General features: G+C 37.7%; 2 protein-coding genes across 4 annotated transcripts in view; both read right to left on the bottom strand.

Annotated features, from left to right (window-relative positions):
- ago3a (argonaute RISC catalytic component 3a) overlaps positions 1-5,318 on the bottom strand; it is a 41,293-nt gene extending 35,975 nt beyond the window's left edge. The window contains exon 1 of one of the 2 annotated variants that reach the window (XM_077221530.1): positions 4,524-5,318. In XM_077221530.1, the coding sequence (XP_077077645.1) occupies positions 4,524-4,542 (19 nt within the window). In that variant the 5' untranslated portion in view covers positions 4,543-5,318. The remainder of the gene's footprint in view (positions 1-4,523) is intronic. The other variant, XM_077221529.1, reaches the window with a different exon arrangement.
- A 4,106-nt stretch (positions 5,319-9,424) lies between these two features.
- The window catches only part of ago1 (argonaute RISC component 1), a 31,365-nt gene continuing 20,831 nt past the window's right edge, over positions 9,425-19,958 (bottom strand). For both annotated transcript variants that reach the window (XM_077221587.1, XM_077221588.1), the window contains exons 11-19: positions 19,149-19,282; positions 18,884-19,068; positions 18,648-18,807; positions 17,223-17,313; positions 14,033-14,227; positions 13,414-13,548; positions 12,131-12,232; positions 11,851-12,050; positions 9,425-10,694 (exon numbers count right to left, since the gene is read on the bottom strand). In XM_077221587.1, the coding sequence (XP_077077702.1) occupies positions 10,586-10,694; positions 11,851-12,050; positions 12,131-12,232; positions 13,414-13,548; positions 14,033-14,227; positions 17,223-17,313; positions 18,648-18,807; positions 18,884-19,068; positions 19,149-19,282 (1,311 nt within the window). In that variant the 3' untranslated portion in view covers positions 9,425-10,585. The remainder of the gene's footprint in view (positions 10,695-11,850; positions 12,051-12,130; positions 12,233-13,413; positions 13,549-14,032; positions 14,228-17,222; positions 17,314-18,647; positions 18,808-18,883; positions 19,069-19,148; positions 19,283-19,958) is intronic.

Here is a 19,958-nt window from a genome sequence, read left to right as displayed (position 1 = left end):
AACATTCAGTGTACAATGACAGTGAAACTAGGTTGAAATTATGGTTCAAAATCACTCTTTTTAAGTCATGTCAAAGCAAATAGATCTTGACAGTGACAGGCAACACCCGGACTATTTTACCATCACCCAAAATAACCTTCACTTTACTAGCAGTCTGCCACCCTCATCCACAATACCAGTGCAAGTCAAACTGCACTCACCATAGAAACCACCCATAGTATGTCATCCGCTTAAGGTGATTGGAGGAGAGAAAGGGGCTATTGTTGAACACTCTCAGAATGAGATGAAGAGCGAAGGACGTAACTCTTCCCCTGCTTTGGCACTGGCATCAAACAAACAGGGACAATCAAAACTCAATACAGCGCTCTGGGGCACAACCGCGCAAACCAGTGGGAAAAGCCAGAGACTTTAATCATTAAGCGCTGAAGCAATCGTGACATCATGTTCTCATAAAAGTTCGAATAAATGGTTATGCATCCTGTGCGGGAAAACATCATTTTGTCCTGTACCCACCCACCTGTAGCATTACCTCGAAATGAGACACGACCGGGGCTTCCCCTCGGCAGTGGCCCTTTACACGCTGGCAGCAGGAAACATCTGGTATGATTACCACCTCGAGCCATGCCATATTAAGCATCAAACCTAATAAAACCGCACCGGTTAGGTCTCCTCACGGTCACTGGACGCGTAGTTCCCACCAGCAACGATGCACAGACTTCACAGGAAAACAATCATGCATTTTTTAGGCTGCCAATTATGTTGCACAAACCACTATTTTTTTTATACAATCTTGAAAAGCATGATTTCTCACCATCAGTATAGAGCTTATGTAGCCACGCCCCTTTGCAGCGCTGTGCTTGTTGTCTTTTGTCGTCCGGTTTGTATTTCTACAGCGATCTTGCGTATTTATGAATGAACTGCCCGTTTTAAAATCTTCCCGGTCTACTGACATTTTTTAAGACATCTGCTTTAAACATTACATTGCTTGTGATAACTTTCGTTAACTCTACAATAAGTAGATTCATTCACCAGCTAATAACTCTTCGACAGTGATGCCATAGAGATATAGAGCGACCGCAAAAACTGAAGTTCAAAGACAATATCCTAAAGATGACAGTGCACTTGTTTCTCTGGCTCATAAGTCTATAGAACCAATGAATGTGTTCTAATAGGGTTGGGCTGATGGACGATGCCATCGACCGTCGGGTTGGCTGACAGACATCACGATGTTGAGCCGGCATCGCGGTTCCCCCCTCCCCTAGCGCTGTATGACAGTTGTAGCGCTTTTATTTCTAAATATTAACAACTGCTTACCATGTTATCAACTAGCTTCTAGTCCGATTCTAAAATACGCGCGAGTTATTTTGTCGTTTAAAAACCTTTATAAATGATCTTGATCTGTAACGTGAGATGGGCGCTGTCATGTTTGTTTGGGACGCAGTTCAGAGATTCCTGTCCAGGGTTCCAGACTGCGACCAAATTGGTCGCATATGCAACCATTTTTTGAGAATGTGCGAGTTAAAATGTAATGTGGTCGCATTTGTGCGAGTGGACACTTGAGCAACAGAACGCCGTTGTATCAGCTGCTGCAGTCCGTAACTTATGTTCAAAATGAACGAGTAGGCTACATCATGAATCCATTTCCAAACAGTGTTTTTGACTTGTCCTGAATCACTACGGTACACCTATAATAAGTGTTTATATTCAGACTATTTTATCCCGGGGTCTTCTCGGCTGCGGAGTAGCCCAGTGCCTGCGTGACTCGCCATAGACATTAACGGAGAGAAGTTCCGTCTACAATGTTCTTCCGCAAGACACGTGCAGTTTATTTATTGACGAACGTAGACGTCACGCGCATTGCACACTGATGGTGAAACGCGCCAATTAAGAATTCACGAATTAAGGCTATAAAAATGGTCTCACGAAACACAGAGCCCCTTCCTCCTACGTCTTTTCAGCGGTTATATTTTCCTCTGTCGAGTGATTACTCTCATGATCGCTCGACAGAGGAAAAGAAAATTATTATAAAATGCAGAAGGTAAGGAGTGTGAGATTTCTGCTTTTTGTCACAACTATAAACTTTGTTAACGAAAAATCTGTATCAGTTTATTATAATACTCTAATATTTTAAAATGTAATGCAAAAATTTGAATGTTCAATGATTTTTAAAAGATAGAAAGATGATAATAGACAGATAGATAGATAGATAGATAGATAGATAGATAGATAGATAGATAGAATATTATTCAAATGTAAATAGATAGACTGTATATAATTCAAATATAAAATGCTTAAAATTACAGATTAAAATTACTGTCCAAAATCCATGAAAATCCTGAAATTTGGCAATGATAATTAATATATTACAGGTATTTCTGCTGCAACCCAGAAAGCCTTTGCTAGCCTTGGTCCATTAAAACCACTATTCATCAGCATGCATTAATTAATCCCATGGCATGTAGCAAAAAAAAAAAAAAAGGTGCGACCAAATCATATGCTGGTGCGACCAACTGAGAAAGTTGGTAGCACAAGTGCAACCAGTGGAAAAGTTAGTCTGGAGCCCTGCTGTCTGTTGGATTTATAACATCAGGTGAATTCATCAGTTTCTCCGGAAATAAATGAAAGTAAGTGGCCGGTGAACTGAGAGATGAACAGAGTAAACTTTATAGTTATTTAGACTGTGCATCTGATATGAATAAAACACATCGGCAAAAATATTCGAATGGATTGTTATTGCTGCTTCCATAGACACCAGTGTGTATTTTACAAACTATAAATGTATTGCTTTGCTAAAAATTATATTCATTTAAATGTCTGAAACCTAAAATAAACATTATGTGGTTAAAACACTGAATAAGGACAGTTTGAATCCGGCAGTTATGTCACTGTACATTCGCTCCTTAGTGGTCAGCTGCAGTAGAGCATGTCAAAATCAATTACTTTTTTTATTGATTTTAAATTAACCCCCCCCCCCTTCCCCCCAATTAGTAGACATCGCCCAACCAAGGGAAAATCCAATGCTCAAGCTCACAAAGCCCCTTAACATGGGGGTATTTCACAGGTGACGAGACAATGGGGACCACCGGAGCCAAAGCAGACTTCTGACATATAGACTTAGTCAACACAGAACAAGTATCATTCCAGAAAACAGCCAAGCAAACAGGAATACGTGCCTTAAAAAGGGAAATGTTGCTGGTAGGGAAATGTTACTCTGCCAGTAATGAACTTCTGACCTTGTGGTCAGTGAGGCTACGAAAGGTCACTCACCTGACCTGACTCCAACCCTCTTACAGCTCGTTACATCATGTCTGAGCAGAACTTCTTCACATCACAAAATGACTCATACTCTCATAGTCAGCCTTTAAAATGCCCACGATGAGGCACAATGAGATAATTGCTATGATCTAAACCACACTACACACACTACTCAGTAATATTGTTTTTCAATAGAAGAATCTTAGGATCTAACGAGAACTCGATAAGTGGGAAATCTTTTTAGAACACTTAAAAGTAGAAAATGACCCATACTGGCTTTTTATGACCAATAGTATTAAGTGTCTGACAACCTTATTCAATTAAATTTATTTTGTATAGCTTTTTTACACAATTATGGCAAAATGTTCATTAGGTCATACAAATTAAAACAAAAACGATATAACTAATATAATAAGTTAATTAGTACAAAAAAAAATGCTGATAAAAATTCATAAGATAATTGAAGTAGTAGCATTGTTGTTATGAGTCATGATATTATAATTGTGCACAGTTGCTTTGCAGTTAATTTGGTCGCAAAGTAATTTTTTTTTTCTCTAAATGGCCGTCAAAGCTATAGTACTTAATTAACATTTATTTGAGAAACAATGGCCATTTAATAAAAAGTACATTAATTAGCTTCTTGTGTTAGGTTAAAAGTAAAAACACTAGTCAAGCCAATCAGTCTTACCCCTGGTTTAAGAGAGTCTCTAAATATTTGGAAAAATGTGTTGTTATTTAAAATCATTCACATTCACAGCAAATGACCTAGACCAATTTATTAATCATTTCGACCATCAAGTAACTGTCAATCATCAGTCAAACACATTCGGGTCAATGATACGACGTGCATATTTTTGTGTCCAAGTGCATTCTTTACTTTTAAAATAATTTGATAAATTCATGACTTATGCATTAAATCAGTTTTGTAAAGATTTTTTTGAAAAACACCTTTTTTCAATCTTTATTTGTTAATGGCCCATTCATAGTTAATGTCATGAACGACACACACACAACGACTTCTAAAAATAATAATTTTCTTGTAGACGTCTCAATGAATAAGTTCATACTGTCACAAGAACTGTCAAAACACTACAGACACCTGCTCAACCATAACGATGCTCAGCACACACACACACACACACACACACACACACACACACACACACACATATATATATATAAGGTTAACTAGTCAAAGTTCCCTTCAAGCCATCGTCATGACGTTGTAAACATCCAGATGTGCGCAAAAGACCCCACATCATACACACCTGTAGTTCCGATTTCCATTCATGAGGTCTCTGTCCGGTTCCGTCCCCGGCTCGCAGTAGACGAACTTCAGAAACTCTTCTTGGATCCCGACGGCCCCCCGAACCGGTTCCGTTAAACCAATGCGAGCGTCTCCTTCCGTGTTTCGAGCTCCTAATCAACCTTCCTCAGAAGCTCGTATATCAACGGAGGCCGAGAGAGAGGAGAGAGGTTCGGTGCCACAGAACCTGGCTCGAACAATCTGTTCGGGATTTCAGGTTCGGTTGACAGATTGACGTTACGGCCAGCTAGCTAGACAGCTAAAACGAAAAGTTCCCCTCAGCCTGCTCAAATACAGTCCCGAATCGCTGTTTCTGTGACCGCGACGCCTTCAGAAACGCGTCTTTGGAAAGACTGAGGCGGTTTGTTGAGGTGTTATGACGTTATAGCGAGTAAAAGTCCACTTATGTCGCCTCCTCTCTTCGACAGCGCTAGCCTGCTACTGCTAGTGGCCAGGCTAACCAGCTAAGCTACATTCCCATCTGAGAGGAGAAAAAATCCCGTCAAACGCCGTCTTCTCTTAGCTTAAAGTACCCGATCATCACTGGCTTCCACGGTTGAAGCTAGCGGCCTTCCAAAAGCGTATATTCCTTTCGTTTTACGCCAGTGATGACATTAAATAAGTTGAGAGTTGAACTCTCTCTCAGAATTTCTCTGGACAGCCTCTGCGAGACTCGCTACGGCTAAATATGGAGCGTCTGATGGTCCGCGAGCGCGACGCACGGACCTGGCGCGAGAGCCGCGCGCTGATTGGCTGCGAGGGGAAGCGCGAGTCCGCGAGGGAAGGGGCGGGGTTTGAGGCAGTCTCCGAGTGACCATCATCATCATCATCATCATCATAATGCTTGTGCGAACTCATTAGGCCTCATTCAACTTGTTAAAATCTATCTATCTATCTATCTATCTATCTATCTATCTATCTATCTATCTATCTATCTATCTATCTATCTATCTATCTATCTATCATCATTGCCTACATTATCATTAGCTTGTGCAAACAACTTATTAGGCCTCATTCATTAAAAAATTGTAAAAATCTATCCATATCCATCTACTGACTCATTTTACTATGAATTCTCTTGAATCAAAATACTGATAACATGAATTATGATGTTAATTAATATGGTTGTACTTAGTTCTGGTTGGAAAAGGATGCAAAAACGACAATTATTAAAGTCAATATGAAATCAAATTTGACCACATTCACGTTCTCTGTCTTTTGGAGCATGATTCATTTATGCATGTTATTCCTAAGAAATACTTTGTCACCGTCATCATTTATCAAAATTTAAAAACTTGTTTTTTACCCCAATGAATATCTTGGTTTTTCTTGGAAATATCACATTTTGGAAGTAAAGTCGCCTGCAAATGCATGCTATTTCAATAAACATGAATTACAAATGCTGAGCCCAGGATTCAGCCAGTGATGGGGAAGACTGAAAAAAGCAGTAAATATTATTGACATGCTATTGTGTAGTTCAATCCCCAGAAGACCTCACATCTGATACACACCTCAACACAGTGTTTAGTAAAAAACAACTTTTATTTTCTTTAAAAAATAAGCATCCTGAACAAAGTCTTCTCACTATTACATACAGAGCCAAAATGACTTGATTTTATGTCTCCATTCACTGAATCTATTGGGAAGTGCTATGATACGGACTGTTCTTTATCAATGGCTTAATATTGCTTAGACATTGAGGTCGGGTGAAGTTCACTCTCCAATTATGCCGTTACACACCTCAATCTTGTTCTTCACCCACAAGGTGTCTGTGGCTTTTGAGAGTCAAGTACTGCATCAGAATATTTAGTCTAGGACAGACCAGATCAACTTTATACAGTGGGGGATCAATAAAAATCACCTCGTTGGGTTGGTAAAACCTAATATATAAAGGCATGTCTTTGTATACATTTCATAAACATGAGTTAAAAATAAAACATGGTCATCTAAAAATCCCTTTTTCAACACAATTTTAGGTGCTTTAAGGCGTCTTCCAACAACGCCACCTTGTGGAGACTCTATGCCACTTTTTAGGTCTCCTTAAAGAGACAGTTCACCGAAAAATGTAAATTCTGTCATAATTTATTCACCCTATGATCTGTTCTTATACGGAGCCATGGAAAAAATGCAAGTATCTAGATTTGGAATGACATAAGTGTGAGTAATGACAGATTTTTCATTTTAGGCCGAACTATTCCTTTCACAACAGGTGAGAAAGTATGGCATCAAATGTTAGTACGGGCACGATAATTACTAAAAGGCTCCGGTTACAACACAAACTCAGATTAAACATACATTTCATACATCCACCATATGACATGATTACATGGCATGATGTTCCCCTAACCTGCGTTTACCTGCATGCTCACTGCACCAACGGGCATCAGGCGAGGGTAAAAGGTGCAATGATACTGGCAAGTGTGTTGTGTGTGAATGAGTTTAATGTGCTTGCTGGGTAGGGATTGTGGCAGTGTTACCGACTATGGCGGGTGGGAGTGTGTGGTCATGTGACCCACCAGCCTTCACGAGAGCAGTGGGTCACTATATACAAACAGGTATTCCTGCATTGTTCGATTTCTTGGTGGATACAAACTCATCTCATTCTCTTCTAGCATCTTAAACGTGCCGTGTGTTTTTCTATCTGACTGAACTCGGTGAGCTTGTATTGCTTTGTTAACAGAGGTCAGTGGAAGAAACGTTTTAAAGGAAAAGTTCACCCAACAATAAACATGTACACAAGCGTGTCATACCAAACCCTTATTATTTACATTATAACAGGGTTAGTCTGTGGTTGTGTGTGTGTGTGTGTGTGTGTGTGTGTGTGTATACTGTATACGTATATATATATATATATGAACACACACATACATGCATATACAGTAGTCAACATTTGAAGTGGATTAAAAAAGTTAATCAAAGTTGTCCTAAGACAAGAACGGTATTGTTCAAAATTCATGTATAACTTTGATGAAAGGTTTTGATCCACTTTGAATGTTGACTACTGTGTGATATATATATATATATATATATATATATATATATATATATATATATATATATATAAATATATATAAAATACACACACATACAGTATCTCACAAAAGTGAGTCCACCCCTCACAGTTCAACAAACATTTTAGTATATCTTCTCAAGGGACAATACTATAGAAATGAAACTTGGATATATTTTAGAGTAGTCAATGTGCTGCTTGTATAGCAGTTTATATTTACTGTCCTCTGAAAATAACTGAAAATACAGCCATTATTGTCAAAATAGCTGGCAACGAAAATGAGTACCAAACAAGTGATAATATGTCGTTTAACCATGTAAAGCCACGTCTTATTCATCATTTTCATGTTTTTGTCTGCTTGACAGGACCATACAAATTTGTGTATCTCTGTATTAGAGCAGTTAAAATGTGTCCTTTGAGTACAATTTTCTCATACTGACCACTGGATGTTCAACTTGGCACCTCATGGCAAAGAACTCTCTAAAGATTTGAGAATTAGAATTGTTGCTCTCCACAAAGATGGCTTAGGCTATAAGAAGATTGAAAACGCCCTTATACTACAGGCCTGGGTCATGCAGAGGTTTTCCAAAACGGGTTCCACTCGTAACAGGCCTCGCGAGGGTCAATCAAAGAAGTTGAGTCCTCGTGCTGTGCGTCAGGTGCAGACGCTGGCTTCAAAACACAGACGCATGATCGTGCCGGCATTGCTTTAGAGGTTGCAGAAGTGGAAGGTCAGCTTGTCAGTGCTCAGACCACGCGCCACACACTGCAACAAGCTGGTTTGCATCTTCCGAAGCCGGATCACAAGAAAGTCCGCAAACAGTTTGCTGAATGGAACCTGTCCAAGAGCATGAATTACTGGAACTATGTCCTGTGGCCTGATGAGATCAGATTGTGTCCAGCATGTGTGGTGACGCCCTGGTGAGGAGTACCAAGAACATTGTGTCTTGCCTACAAACAGGGGCGCCACTAGAAATTTTGGGCCCTATGAAAGAATATGAGGTTGGGCCCCCTACCGCACCCATTCCATTAATAAAATTGATCTCTGGGGGCCCCAAAAGTGTGTGGGCCCTTAGGATCGTCCTAACTTTCCCCCCTTAGTGTCGCCCCTGCCTACAGTCGAGCATGGTGGTGGTGGCATCATGGTCTGGGGCTGCTGGTACTGGGGAGCTGCGCTTCATTGAGGGAAACATGGATTCATACATGTACTGAGACATTCAGAAGCAGAACCTGATGCACTCCCTTCAGAAACTGTGCCGAACGGCATGATAACGACACCAAACACACCGCCAAGATGACAACTTACTTGCTGAGGAAGCTGAAGCTGAATGTGATGGAGTGACCAAGTATGTCTCCAGACCTGAACCCTATTGAGCAGCTGTGGTGATCCTCAAGCTGAAGGTGGAGAGACACCATGTGACTAACATCCAGCAGCTCCGTGATCATGATGTCATTATCGAGGAGTGGAAGAGGATCCCAGCAATAACCTGTGCATCTCTGGTGAACTCCATGCCTAGGAGGATTAAGGCAGTGCTAGATAACAATGGTGCTCACACAAAATATTGACACTTTGAGCACAGTTCTGACATATTTTGACAATAATGGCTGTATGTTGAGTTATTTTCAGAGGACAGTAAATATCAACTGCTTTACAAGCAGCACATTGACTACTCTCAAATATATCCAAGTTTCATTTCTATAGTATTGTCCCTTGAGAAGATATACTAAAATGTTTGCTGATATGTGAGGGGTGGACTGACTTTCGTGAGATACTGTATCCATACGATTTGTGTACTGTATTCCAAGTCTTCTGAATTCACATGGTAGATGTATGTGAGAAACAGACAAAATAATTAATTATTAACCGACTAACGTCTTCATTTGTAGCTCTCAAATCTCACTTGCAGTCACGTTTTAAATGGCCACATGAAACTCAGGAACAAAAGTTGAAAAACAGTGATTAATAATTTCAATCTGGTTTTTTTTCTTACGCATAACTAAAATATGACTTCAGAACACCTGGACTATAGCATGCAAGTCATGCAGACTAGTTTTATGATACTTGAATGGTGCTTTTTGTCCTTTACCGTATAAATCACCCTCTACTAGTGTTGTATTAAAAAGAGCACGTACTGTGTTTCATGGAAGAATGGAAATAATCCAGGGTTTGACTCGAGGGTGAGTAAATGATGGAAAAAATTGTCATTGTTAGGTGAACTATTCCTGTAAGTTCAAGAAGATTTATGTGCACTGGAAGTGAAAAAAACTGAGCAAAATCAAACTCTTCCAGAAGAGCAAAGAGGAATCAAGTGCAGAAAAACGCACATCTTACAGACGAGGGCTCTTTTGAACGGTTGGCATCATGTTAGGCTGGTGCATAATGCTGGTTTGGGTGTTATGCTGATGTGAGAGTGCATTTGCAGTGGTCCATCTATCGTTACGCTAATACAGCCACTCTTTAACTAACGAGGCGAGTCTAAATCCGATAAGCGGACACCGCCGGAGAGACACCTGCATCTGCTACAGTTGATCACTTCTGCTTCACAGACAACACGTGAACGCTGGACTCGCGGTGCTTTACAACTAAAACTAAGTGCTAATGTACCATGTCTTTCAAAAAAATAAACATTTTAAAAGAAAATCTCACAACAATAAAAATAATGCCAATGGAAGTAACAATTCCTCCACTTAGGGCGTTTGAACTCTGGCATCGCCCAGACGGACAGGTTAAGAGGCAGCTTTGTGGTGACGTACAAAACGACAAGTTCGTCTGCGTTCCTTCCCTCCGTATTGCATACATACGTACATGTGGGAGTGCGAAGGTAGTATACAATAATACACAATTAAATAAAAAAAGAGCATAGTTCAGCCAGACTCAACAAAACGCAAAGAGTGAGACTCCATGTTCAGCTCTGTGGGCTTCACTGCACTGGTAGCACCAGGTGAACTGGCTCGAGGAGTGTGTGTCGGTCCGAAGCCCTCCGGCCTGAGGAGGTGTGGCAGGGAAGCTTGGCTCAGGCAAAGTACATGGTCCTCAGGGTGTCGTGGTGAATCTGCACCGCTTTGGCCAGCGCTTGGGGATCCCGGCCGTTGCTCTGCCCGGAGACGTGGCTGCCCTCCCCGCTACAGACGAGAGAAGAGATAGAGGAAGATTTCACAACTGAGAATGAGGCAAAAACCTACTTACTTTTACTGTCAAAATTAGAAACAGTAAAGGCCTATAATGTTAAAAAAAGATTTCTATCTCAAATGAGTGTTGTTCTTTTGAACGTTGTATTCATTAAAGAGTCAGATTTCCACAGAAATATGAAGCAGCAACAACTGTTTTCAACATTGATGATAATAATCAGGAAAGTTTCTTGAGCAGCAAATCATCATATTCGAATGATTTCTGAAGGATCATGTGACACTGAAGAATGATGCTGAAAATTAAGCTTTGATCACAGGAATATATTACATTTTACAATATATTCAGATAGGGAACAGTTATTTGAAATTGTAACAATATTTCACAGTATCATGTCTTTTTTTATCTAAAAAATAATGCAAAGGAGACAAGAATAAGAAGTATTTAAAAACTGTTTTATCTTATTTATTAACCATATTATCTTATTTATGCATTCTTCTCTTATTATTTGTAATTAATACATTTTAAATTGTATTTATTTATTATGCATGTTTTATCCTTTTTATGTAAAGAGCTTTTAATTACCATTGTGTATGAAATGTGCTATATAAATAAACTTTAAGCATGTAGTCATTCATGTAGGCCAGTTCTAGAATCAAAGGCTATTCCAAAAAATATATATATTTTTGTAAAACATGCATCCTTTTAGAAAAGGCAATCACAGAATTAATTGTAAAGAGCTCAATAAATAAAATAAATGCATAACGCCATGTAAAGTGAGAGAAATGTTGATTTAAACAATTATTAATTTAATACTGAAAATATGTGATGAAACATTAAATATAGACTATTTTTTCAAATATTTGTACAGTAGTGGGCAAAAGTGATGTCCTGCTTATAGGAAAATTGACATCTTCACCCTTTATTAGAATATTATTAAAGATTTTGTAAGCATATTGCATAGTTGTGCTTGGAGTCGATTGTTTTATGTGTAACATGAAACATGACAAACTGTGCCAACATTATTTCTGGCCAGCCTGACATACAAAGAAATTATGAACACATGCGTCACTTTTGAGGCTCCACCCAAATGAAATGCATTTCTAATGCAGTTTAACGGCATCAAAGCTACAGATGCTCATCTGCCCTCACCTGTCATGCTCCTTATCCACCAGATGGTAGCGTGCTCGGAAAGCCACGAGCCGGGCGTAGTACGCAGGCGCTGGAATGGACACGGAGCGGGTACAGCGCACATACGTGTGGCACAGCTGGTACGTGAGGATCTGCAGCTCGTCAGCCGTGAAGCGATTGTCGTCCCACAGGACGTAGTAGTGTGAGGGCCGGCTGGTGCCCTGATACCGGGACAGCAGGAGATCAAACCACATTCACAAGCACACAACCATGAATGTTTGCACCAAGTCTGTGCGCTTACCTGAATACCTGCATGACTGCACAGGTAGAAATCAAACTCGAACGGATGCGTGATGCTGGTGTCAACCGTAGTTCCCGCTGGAATGTTCCCACTCTTCCCGATCTGAGCAAAACCACAGGAATTAGAATGAATTATTATCGTTAACTAAAACCAAAAAAAACATTAATTTCAATAAAAATAATTATATTTTATTACATTTTAATGGGGCGGTTTCCCAGACAGAGATTAAGTTTAGTCCTAGAATAAAATAACCTTTTAAACCAGATTAACAGAAATCAGCTTTCTCTCTCATGGTTTTAAATAGTCCTGGACTTAGTCTAGTCCAGAATTGAATAAGCTGATTTCCTGGAGGAAGACTAGAGCTACTCCAGCACTAAACTGAGTCTTAAACTAAACCTACGAGGAGGCAGATTTAACTTCAGATTAATGTTGCTAAAAGAAGACACATGGATTACTCTTGCACACTCTCTCTCTCTCTCTCTCTCTCTCTCTCTCTCTCTCTCTCTCTCTCTCTCTCTCTCTCTCACACACACACACTCTCTCTCTCTCTCTCTCTCTCTCTCAGACACACACACACTCTCTCTCTCTCTCTCTCTCTCTCTCTCCCTCTCTCTCTCTCTCTCTCTCTCTCTCTCTCTCTCTCACACACACAGACACACACACACAGACACACACACACAGACACACACACACTTAATCTTACCTGAAGTTGTTTATGTGTGTTCAATTTCATTGAAATCATTACAAATAGATTTCCAGGTATTCATTTTCTTTGCTGATGTGTGGAGTTTTTCTATGCCATTTGCTTTAAAATAGTTTTCTCTTGTTCAGTAAAGTTTTTTTTCTGCTGCCATTGTTTCCTGTATGAATTTCTTACTTCTGCTGAACACAAAGATATTTTGAAGAATGTCAGTTGATGGACCCCATTGACTGTAGTATTGTTTTCCATAGTATGGAAGTCAATGGGGCCCATTAAATGTCTGGTTACCCATATTCTTCAAAATATCTTATTTTGTGTTCAGCAGAAGAAAGAAATTCATACAGGTTTGGAACAACTTGTGGGAGAGTAAATGATGACAGAATTTTCATTTTTTGGGTGAACTATCCCTTTAATGTCTACTCCTTTCTTAACCTAAGACCTGTCAGGGAAACCGCTCCCTAAAGTATAAAATCTAATTCAAAATAATAACAAAAAACTATTATATAGTATAGTATATCAATTAAACTAAAATAAAACACAAGTTTAAATGTCAACTTTAAAATGCTGTTTTTGAGAAACACACTCGTTCAGATTTATCAGCGCAGAAGAGGCGTGTGTGGTGGCGTTTTTGCACGACTATGTATGTGATTCCCGGCTGGTAGTCTTTCTCCAGCTTGATGCAGGCGTCTCTGATGGCCAACAGCTCGTAGTGCAGGATCTACACGAGGAAAACACGGGACAAATCATCATCAGATGCATTCAAGTGACCAAAAGTGACAGTAAAGACATTTATAATGTTACAAAAGATTTCTATTTCTAATAAATGCTGTGTTTGTACTTTCTATACATCAAAGAATCCTAAAAAAAGTTTCCAGCTTTCCACAAAAATATTAACCAGTTTTCTATATTTATGATAATCAGAAATGTTTCTTGAGCAGCAAATCACATATCAGAATAATTTCTGAAGGATCATGTGACACTGAATACCGGAGTAATTCAGCTTTGCATCACAGGAATAAATTACATTTTAAAATATATCCACATAGAATTTTAAATTGTAATAATATTTCACAATAATCCTGTTTATACTGTATTTCTGATCAAATAAATGCCTTATTGAAAATCAAAAACAATCTTACAGAGCCCAATCTGTTGAACTGTATTGTACTCGATTGTGTGGATGAATGATAACAGGGCTCTACCTGTGGCAACTGTCCTTCTGGAACGCCGTCCCTGTAGAAGATGATTCTGGTGGGTTTGAAGCGGGTTGACTTGTAGAACTGGATGAGTAATTCTCGCACCATGTATGAGAGATCTTCAATAATCTCCTGTCTGGGTCGCTGTACTCGCACTGTAGCGCAGTATCTGCTGGGATGAGCGTCCATACTTCCCACAACCTGCAGAGAGCAATGTCAGAGGATGTTATAATATAATATAATATAATATAATATAATATAATATAATATAATATAATATAATATAATATAATATAATATAATATAATATAATATAATATAACAATAGGATGTGGCATTTATTTGATCAAAAATACAGTACAATTCTGAAAAATTATTAAAAATTAAAATGTGTTTTCTATGTGAATATATTATAAAATGTAATTTATATGATCAAAGCTGGATTTTCAGCATCATTACTCCAGTCTTCAGTGTCACATGATCTTTCAGAAATCATTTTAATATGCTGATTTGCTGAAGATTTCTGATTATAATGTTGAAAATTGTATAATATTTTTGTGGAAACCGTGATACAGTTTTTTCAGGATTCTTTAATGAATAGAAAGTTCAAAAGAACAGCATTTATTTGAAATGTAAATATTTTGTAACATTATAAATGTCTTTACTGTCCCTTTGAAGCATCTTTGCTGTTATAAAAGAATCTTACTGATGTTGGAACCTAGTGAAATTTATACTAAAATGTATTTAAAATGCATTTATTTTAATGCCAAGTATACTACAAATACATTTACATATTTATGCACTTAATATAAGTACCCTGGAATTGTACTTTTGCTATACTAAATTGATATACTTAAAGTCTGCTAAATTGGAATATTGGAATACTAATTTTGTACTTTATGCACTTTAGTTTTCCAGAAATAGTGCTAAAGATATTGTGCTACAGTGGAATTATTGCAAGTACACTTTAGGTACACTTTGAATATCTTGCATTTAAAGACTGATATTATACAGAGATCATACTATCCTTACTAATATTAAAACACATTTAGGCTTAATATTAAGAAATGTGCATTGTGCAATAAAGAAGTACTCCAAATAAAGTTTAATTATAATATTTATACCAGTAATCTCAAGTAATATGTCTGTAAATATGTTAATGGCTTTGTAGTATACTTCGTATGAAACAAATGTATTTTGGTATAGGTATTTTTCACTAGGGTACTGTATGTATTAGATGAAAAACTACATTTCAAAAGTGGCACTAAACGAATGACAAATTTTTTTTTTGACAATGCAAATGTGTGTAGTCTGTTTCTGTCTAGTAAGCAACCGCCTAACAAAAAGTGCTAAAAGACCAGAAAGAACATGAACAGCTGTGTTAAATAAAACTGCATACACCAGAGCAATGCATGTCAGCATCACTAAAAAAAAAGGAAATAATGCGAGACAGGCGCAGTGGCAGCGGACGGCCTGTGGAGGAAATCCGCCGCCCCTCGTTGCAGAAAAAGTGAGAAACCAAAATTGGTTGTCGTCAGCAGTTTACTTCATGTTCCCTACAGAAAGCGGCCAGTCGCCACTCCCTCCACATACACGTTCTCTCCATCCGTCTGCGTGACTCAGGCCTTTGTCACCATCGCTTAGCAACCGGCAAACGAGAACACGCTTACAAGTGGTTGCATGCGCAGGGAGGAAGGTGACATCATTTCCTCCTCGTCTGTGAGTCACCGACGAGCTATTTTCCCTTTTCAAAGCTCCCATCCGGTCCTGTCCACCTCCCTTTCACTCCCGCATGTGTTCTGAGACACTTCCAGGGGTGTCAGCACCATTAAGTACTGCAAACTGGGCGGCTCCCCGCCACAATGAGCACTGGGGTGTAAAGTACAGCCCTCTATATAAGACTATGCCTAAAATTAAGTGCCTTTCGGCTCAGAGTTGTGTTACATTTATATAACTTCATTATGTCCCAGATCAATAATAGCTCCTCTTGTTATATAATATATTTGATGACAGGTTAATGCATGATAATTTTGGATGGTTTAGTCAAGCAGCTTTCTTGAATTTTTTTCAGGCTTTGTGTATCTCATAGGGGTGTAACAATATATTGTAATATATATTGCAATACAAAAATGCAACTATGTACCGTGGATAGTGACAATATGTATTGTGTATAATTCACCCAAAATAAAAATTACTGTGTTTAGTGTCAGTACTGCATTAAACTACTATATATAATGTTGAATATAATGTATAATAATGCAATGGGGGAATATTTGTGAGCCCGGATAATGCCAAATGTCTGATGTTACCAGTAAAAGTGGCCTATATTATTTTAAGTATATCTAGTCAGTGACAGAGAGTCATATTCGTCTAAAATAATTCTGTATTTTCAGCTTCAGAATCATGAATATTTGTATTCTGGTCTCACTATTGTCCTGTTCATTGGGTTTCCAGCACCAAGTCAGCGGCTCCTCTCTTCCCAGTCTGTCAGTAACGCTCTGTTTAGTGTCTCTATGAGGCCCCTCCTTCTGAAAAACACACTGTGCTCTGATTGGTCGGCGGGATCAGTGTGTTGTGATTGGTCAAGCGGTTTGAGCGTGTTTGGGAAATTTCAACACACTACTAACTAACTCAACCAGGCCCCGCCCCTTTATTCTGCGTATGAATTATTTAAATGAGGAATATTGTGACGTGTTCGTTTCCGAAAGAAACTACAAAAGACTACGATGGAGGCGTTTCAAGGGGTTCAGAAACAGTGACACTGATTGCAAACCTTTTTCATGCTCAAACAGCAACATTACACATTAATAAATGCACAAAAAAAGCACAATAGGACCCATTTAACTGTGTAGTTGCCTTCCTGACATTGGTTAAAACCCAATGGTAAAATTCATCCAAACTACCAATCTACCCAACAACCACCAAATGTTTATTATCAATGCTATTATTGTTGCATGATCTATTTCAGATAAACCTGCATCTAAACAGCACTCAAAAACTGTTTAGTTGTTTTGTCTACATGACTATGGTTACACTTATAAAACAGTGTGATAGTTGCACAATTTAAATGTTTATTCATGTGATGACGGCTGATTCTAGCTTCAACAGTTTCTCAGCCCTACTTGGGTTTAAAATTTCATTCAAAGTGCAAAAGAGAATTCATAAGAACATAAGAATGTGTGTGTGACATGCTCACAGCAGTGATAGACGGCTTCTTCCCATCACCAGCCGGCGGGTGTGTAACGTCTGCTCCGAGGAAGATCACCGGCTGCTGGAACACTGCAGATCTGTGCAAAGGTTCAAATACACTGTTGATTCAGGCTGCACGATTTATGGAAAAATGTTTCTGATAAAAAATGCAATTGCAATTTAAAATGCGATTTAAAATAAGGTTTGCTCGGTTTGCATGTGGTTGTTTGTAGGGCAGCACAATTTGGCCCAAATTTTGAGATTATATATCAATATGGCTATTAAACATTTTCATTATTATTATTATTATTATTATTATTATTAATAAATACAAAAATACTAAACAAAAACAAAAAGTACAATAGTAATATTTCTTAATTAGTTTTTATTTTTATTTTATACTTTATTTATTTATTTATTAAAACTACTACTAATAAAAATAAAACAAATAAAAATAATAAAGACAAAATATTAAAATAGTAATTTTCTTGTTTTGTTTTATTTAGTGTGTTTAATATTTTATATATAATACTTATTATTATTAATAATAATAAATACAATATAAAAATATGAAAACATTAAAAAAGTAATTTCTTTTGTTTTTTATTACAAATAAAATAATAACAAACAATAAATCTAAACAACAAAAAACAAAATATTACAGTACTTTATTTCTTATTTCGTTTTATTTAGTATATTTTATTTTACATTTTATTAACTATTACTAATAATAATAAATACAATATAAAAATATTATAAAATATAACAAAAGTAATAGTTATTTGTTTTTATTTTTTATTTATTTTTTAATAATAAAACAAACAAAAATATGAACAAAATATTACAGTACCAATATTTCTTATTTTGTTTTTAGTTATTATTATAACAAAAATAATAAATATAATATAAAATATGAAAAAAACGAAATATTACAAAAGTATTACAAAAACAAAGTATTACAAATATTTCATACAAAAGTTCTTTTGTTTTTATTTAGTACTTTTATATGTAATTTATACTTATTATTACTAATAATTACTTTCATTAAAAGTTTTTTAATCAAGATTTTTTTCTTAGAATTTAAGAAAATTAATTAGTAATTAATAATATAATAACTATTATTATTCTTTTATCTTACACTACAACTTTAAAATTACAATACGAATATTTATGGCTTTCGTAATTTCTTCATTTTCAAACATTAAACCATTAACGTTTTATTTTGACGGAAAACTGCGGGGAGGTAAGAACAGTGTACCCATGCTTTACTCAGAAACACACAGCACATAATATACTGTATGCATTTAATATGAATGCATCCTTAAAGCCATATCGCGGTTTCAACTAATCGTGGAGCCCTAGTGTGAATGCTTACAGATGACAAGTTAAATCTAAACACATCCAGGCAGAGATACTCCAGTAACACTCTCACCGCTGATGCGGGACCAGGATGTTGTTGATGCCGCCGAGTTTGACGTTGATTTTGAGGCAGAGGTTGGAGAGCGTCTGAGGGGAGGTTTTCACCACGTTCTTCACCTGCACACACTGAGTGGCCATTCCTAGAAGAGTGTCTCCAACACGCTTCACTTCCGCTGCACAGATCGAGCGCGAGTCGGTTAGTCTGAAGGCATTTGGCAGGAGGTTCGGCTCTGTGTGTGACGCTCTTACCGTAGACGGGTGTTTTTCCCGGCAGGATGACGATGATGAGCTGCAGTCCAGAGTAGGTGTTCTTCAGGTGCCTGAACATGGGCTCCACGCTGTCGGCTCCCTGTGCGTACTTACAGAAACACGGCTGACCCTGGATGGGCATCCCAGCATCCTTTGAGATCTTACGCAGCTGGTCGGTGAAGTTCCTGAGGAAGAGATCGTCACAAACATTACCACTGAACTATTTATAGCTGTATTATTCTGCGATGTATGTGGGCGTCCTTACTTGAGCACCTCTTCCCGACACTGTTTCTGTGGGGCGAAGCAAGCGATGGCCCAAACTTTGATCTCAATGCCGTTGTAGAACTGCTTTCCCCTCATATCCCACACACCCTGGTTGGGAGTCGCGATGGCACGGTTCTGTTCAGAGAGAATGTAGAAATGTCACACTGGAGGAGATGATAGTCTCTTTACACTGGAAGTGTCAATTCTGCACGTCGACCGTTATGCATTTGGCAGATGCTTTTATCCAAAGTGACTTTGCATTGAAAGTTTTTGATGAATAGAAAATATTTTTATGTTTCTTCTGCTCATCAAGGCTGCATTTTATTTAATTAAAAATACAGTGAAATCAGTAATATTGTGAAATATGATTGCAATTAAAATAACTGTTTTCTATGCGAATATTTTGTAAAATACAAATTTTTCCTCTGATTGAACCTGAATTTTCAGCATCATTACTCCAGTCTTCAGTGTCACATGATCCTTCAGAAATCATTTTAATATGATGATTTGCTGCTCAAGAAACATTTCTGATTATTATTAATGATGACACATTTTTTAGGATTCTCTAATGAATCAGAAGTTCAAAAGAACGGCATTTAATTAAAATGGGATCTTTTGTAACATTATTATCACTTTTGAACAATTTAATGCATCCTTGCTGAATGACAGTATTTATTACATGTCTTTTGAATGGTAGTTTATCACATTTTCCAAAAATATATCAAAAAGCAATACACAGAAATGTTTCTTGAGCAGCAAATCACTATATTAGAATGATTTCTGAAGGATCATGTGACACTGAAGACTGGAG

Source organism: Siphateles boraxobius, unplaced genomic scaffold (genome assembly GCF_051911475.1).
Source record: "Siphateles boraxobius isolate OS27281-9 unplaced genomic scaffold, OSU_SipBor_1 84, whole genome shotgun sequence".
Lineage (NCBI taxonomy): Eukaryota > Metazoa > Chordata > Actinopteri > Cypriniformes > Leuciscidae > Siphateles > Siphateles boraxobius.
This window is presented reverse-complemented; position numbering and strand designations above follow the sequence as displayed.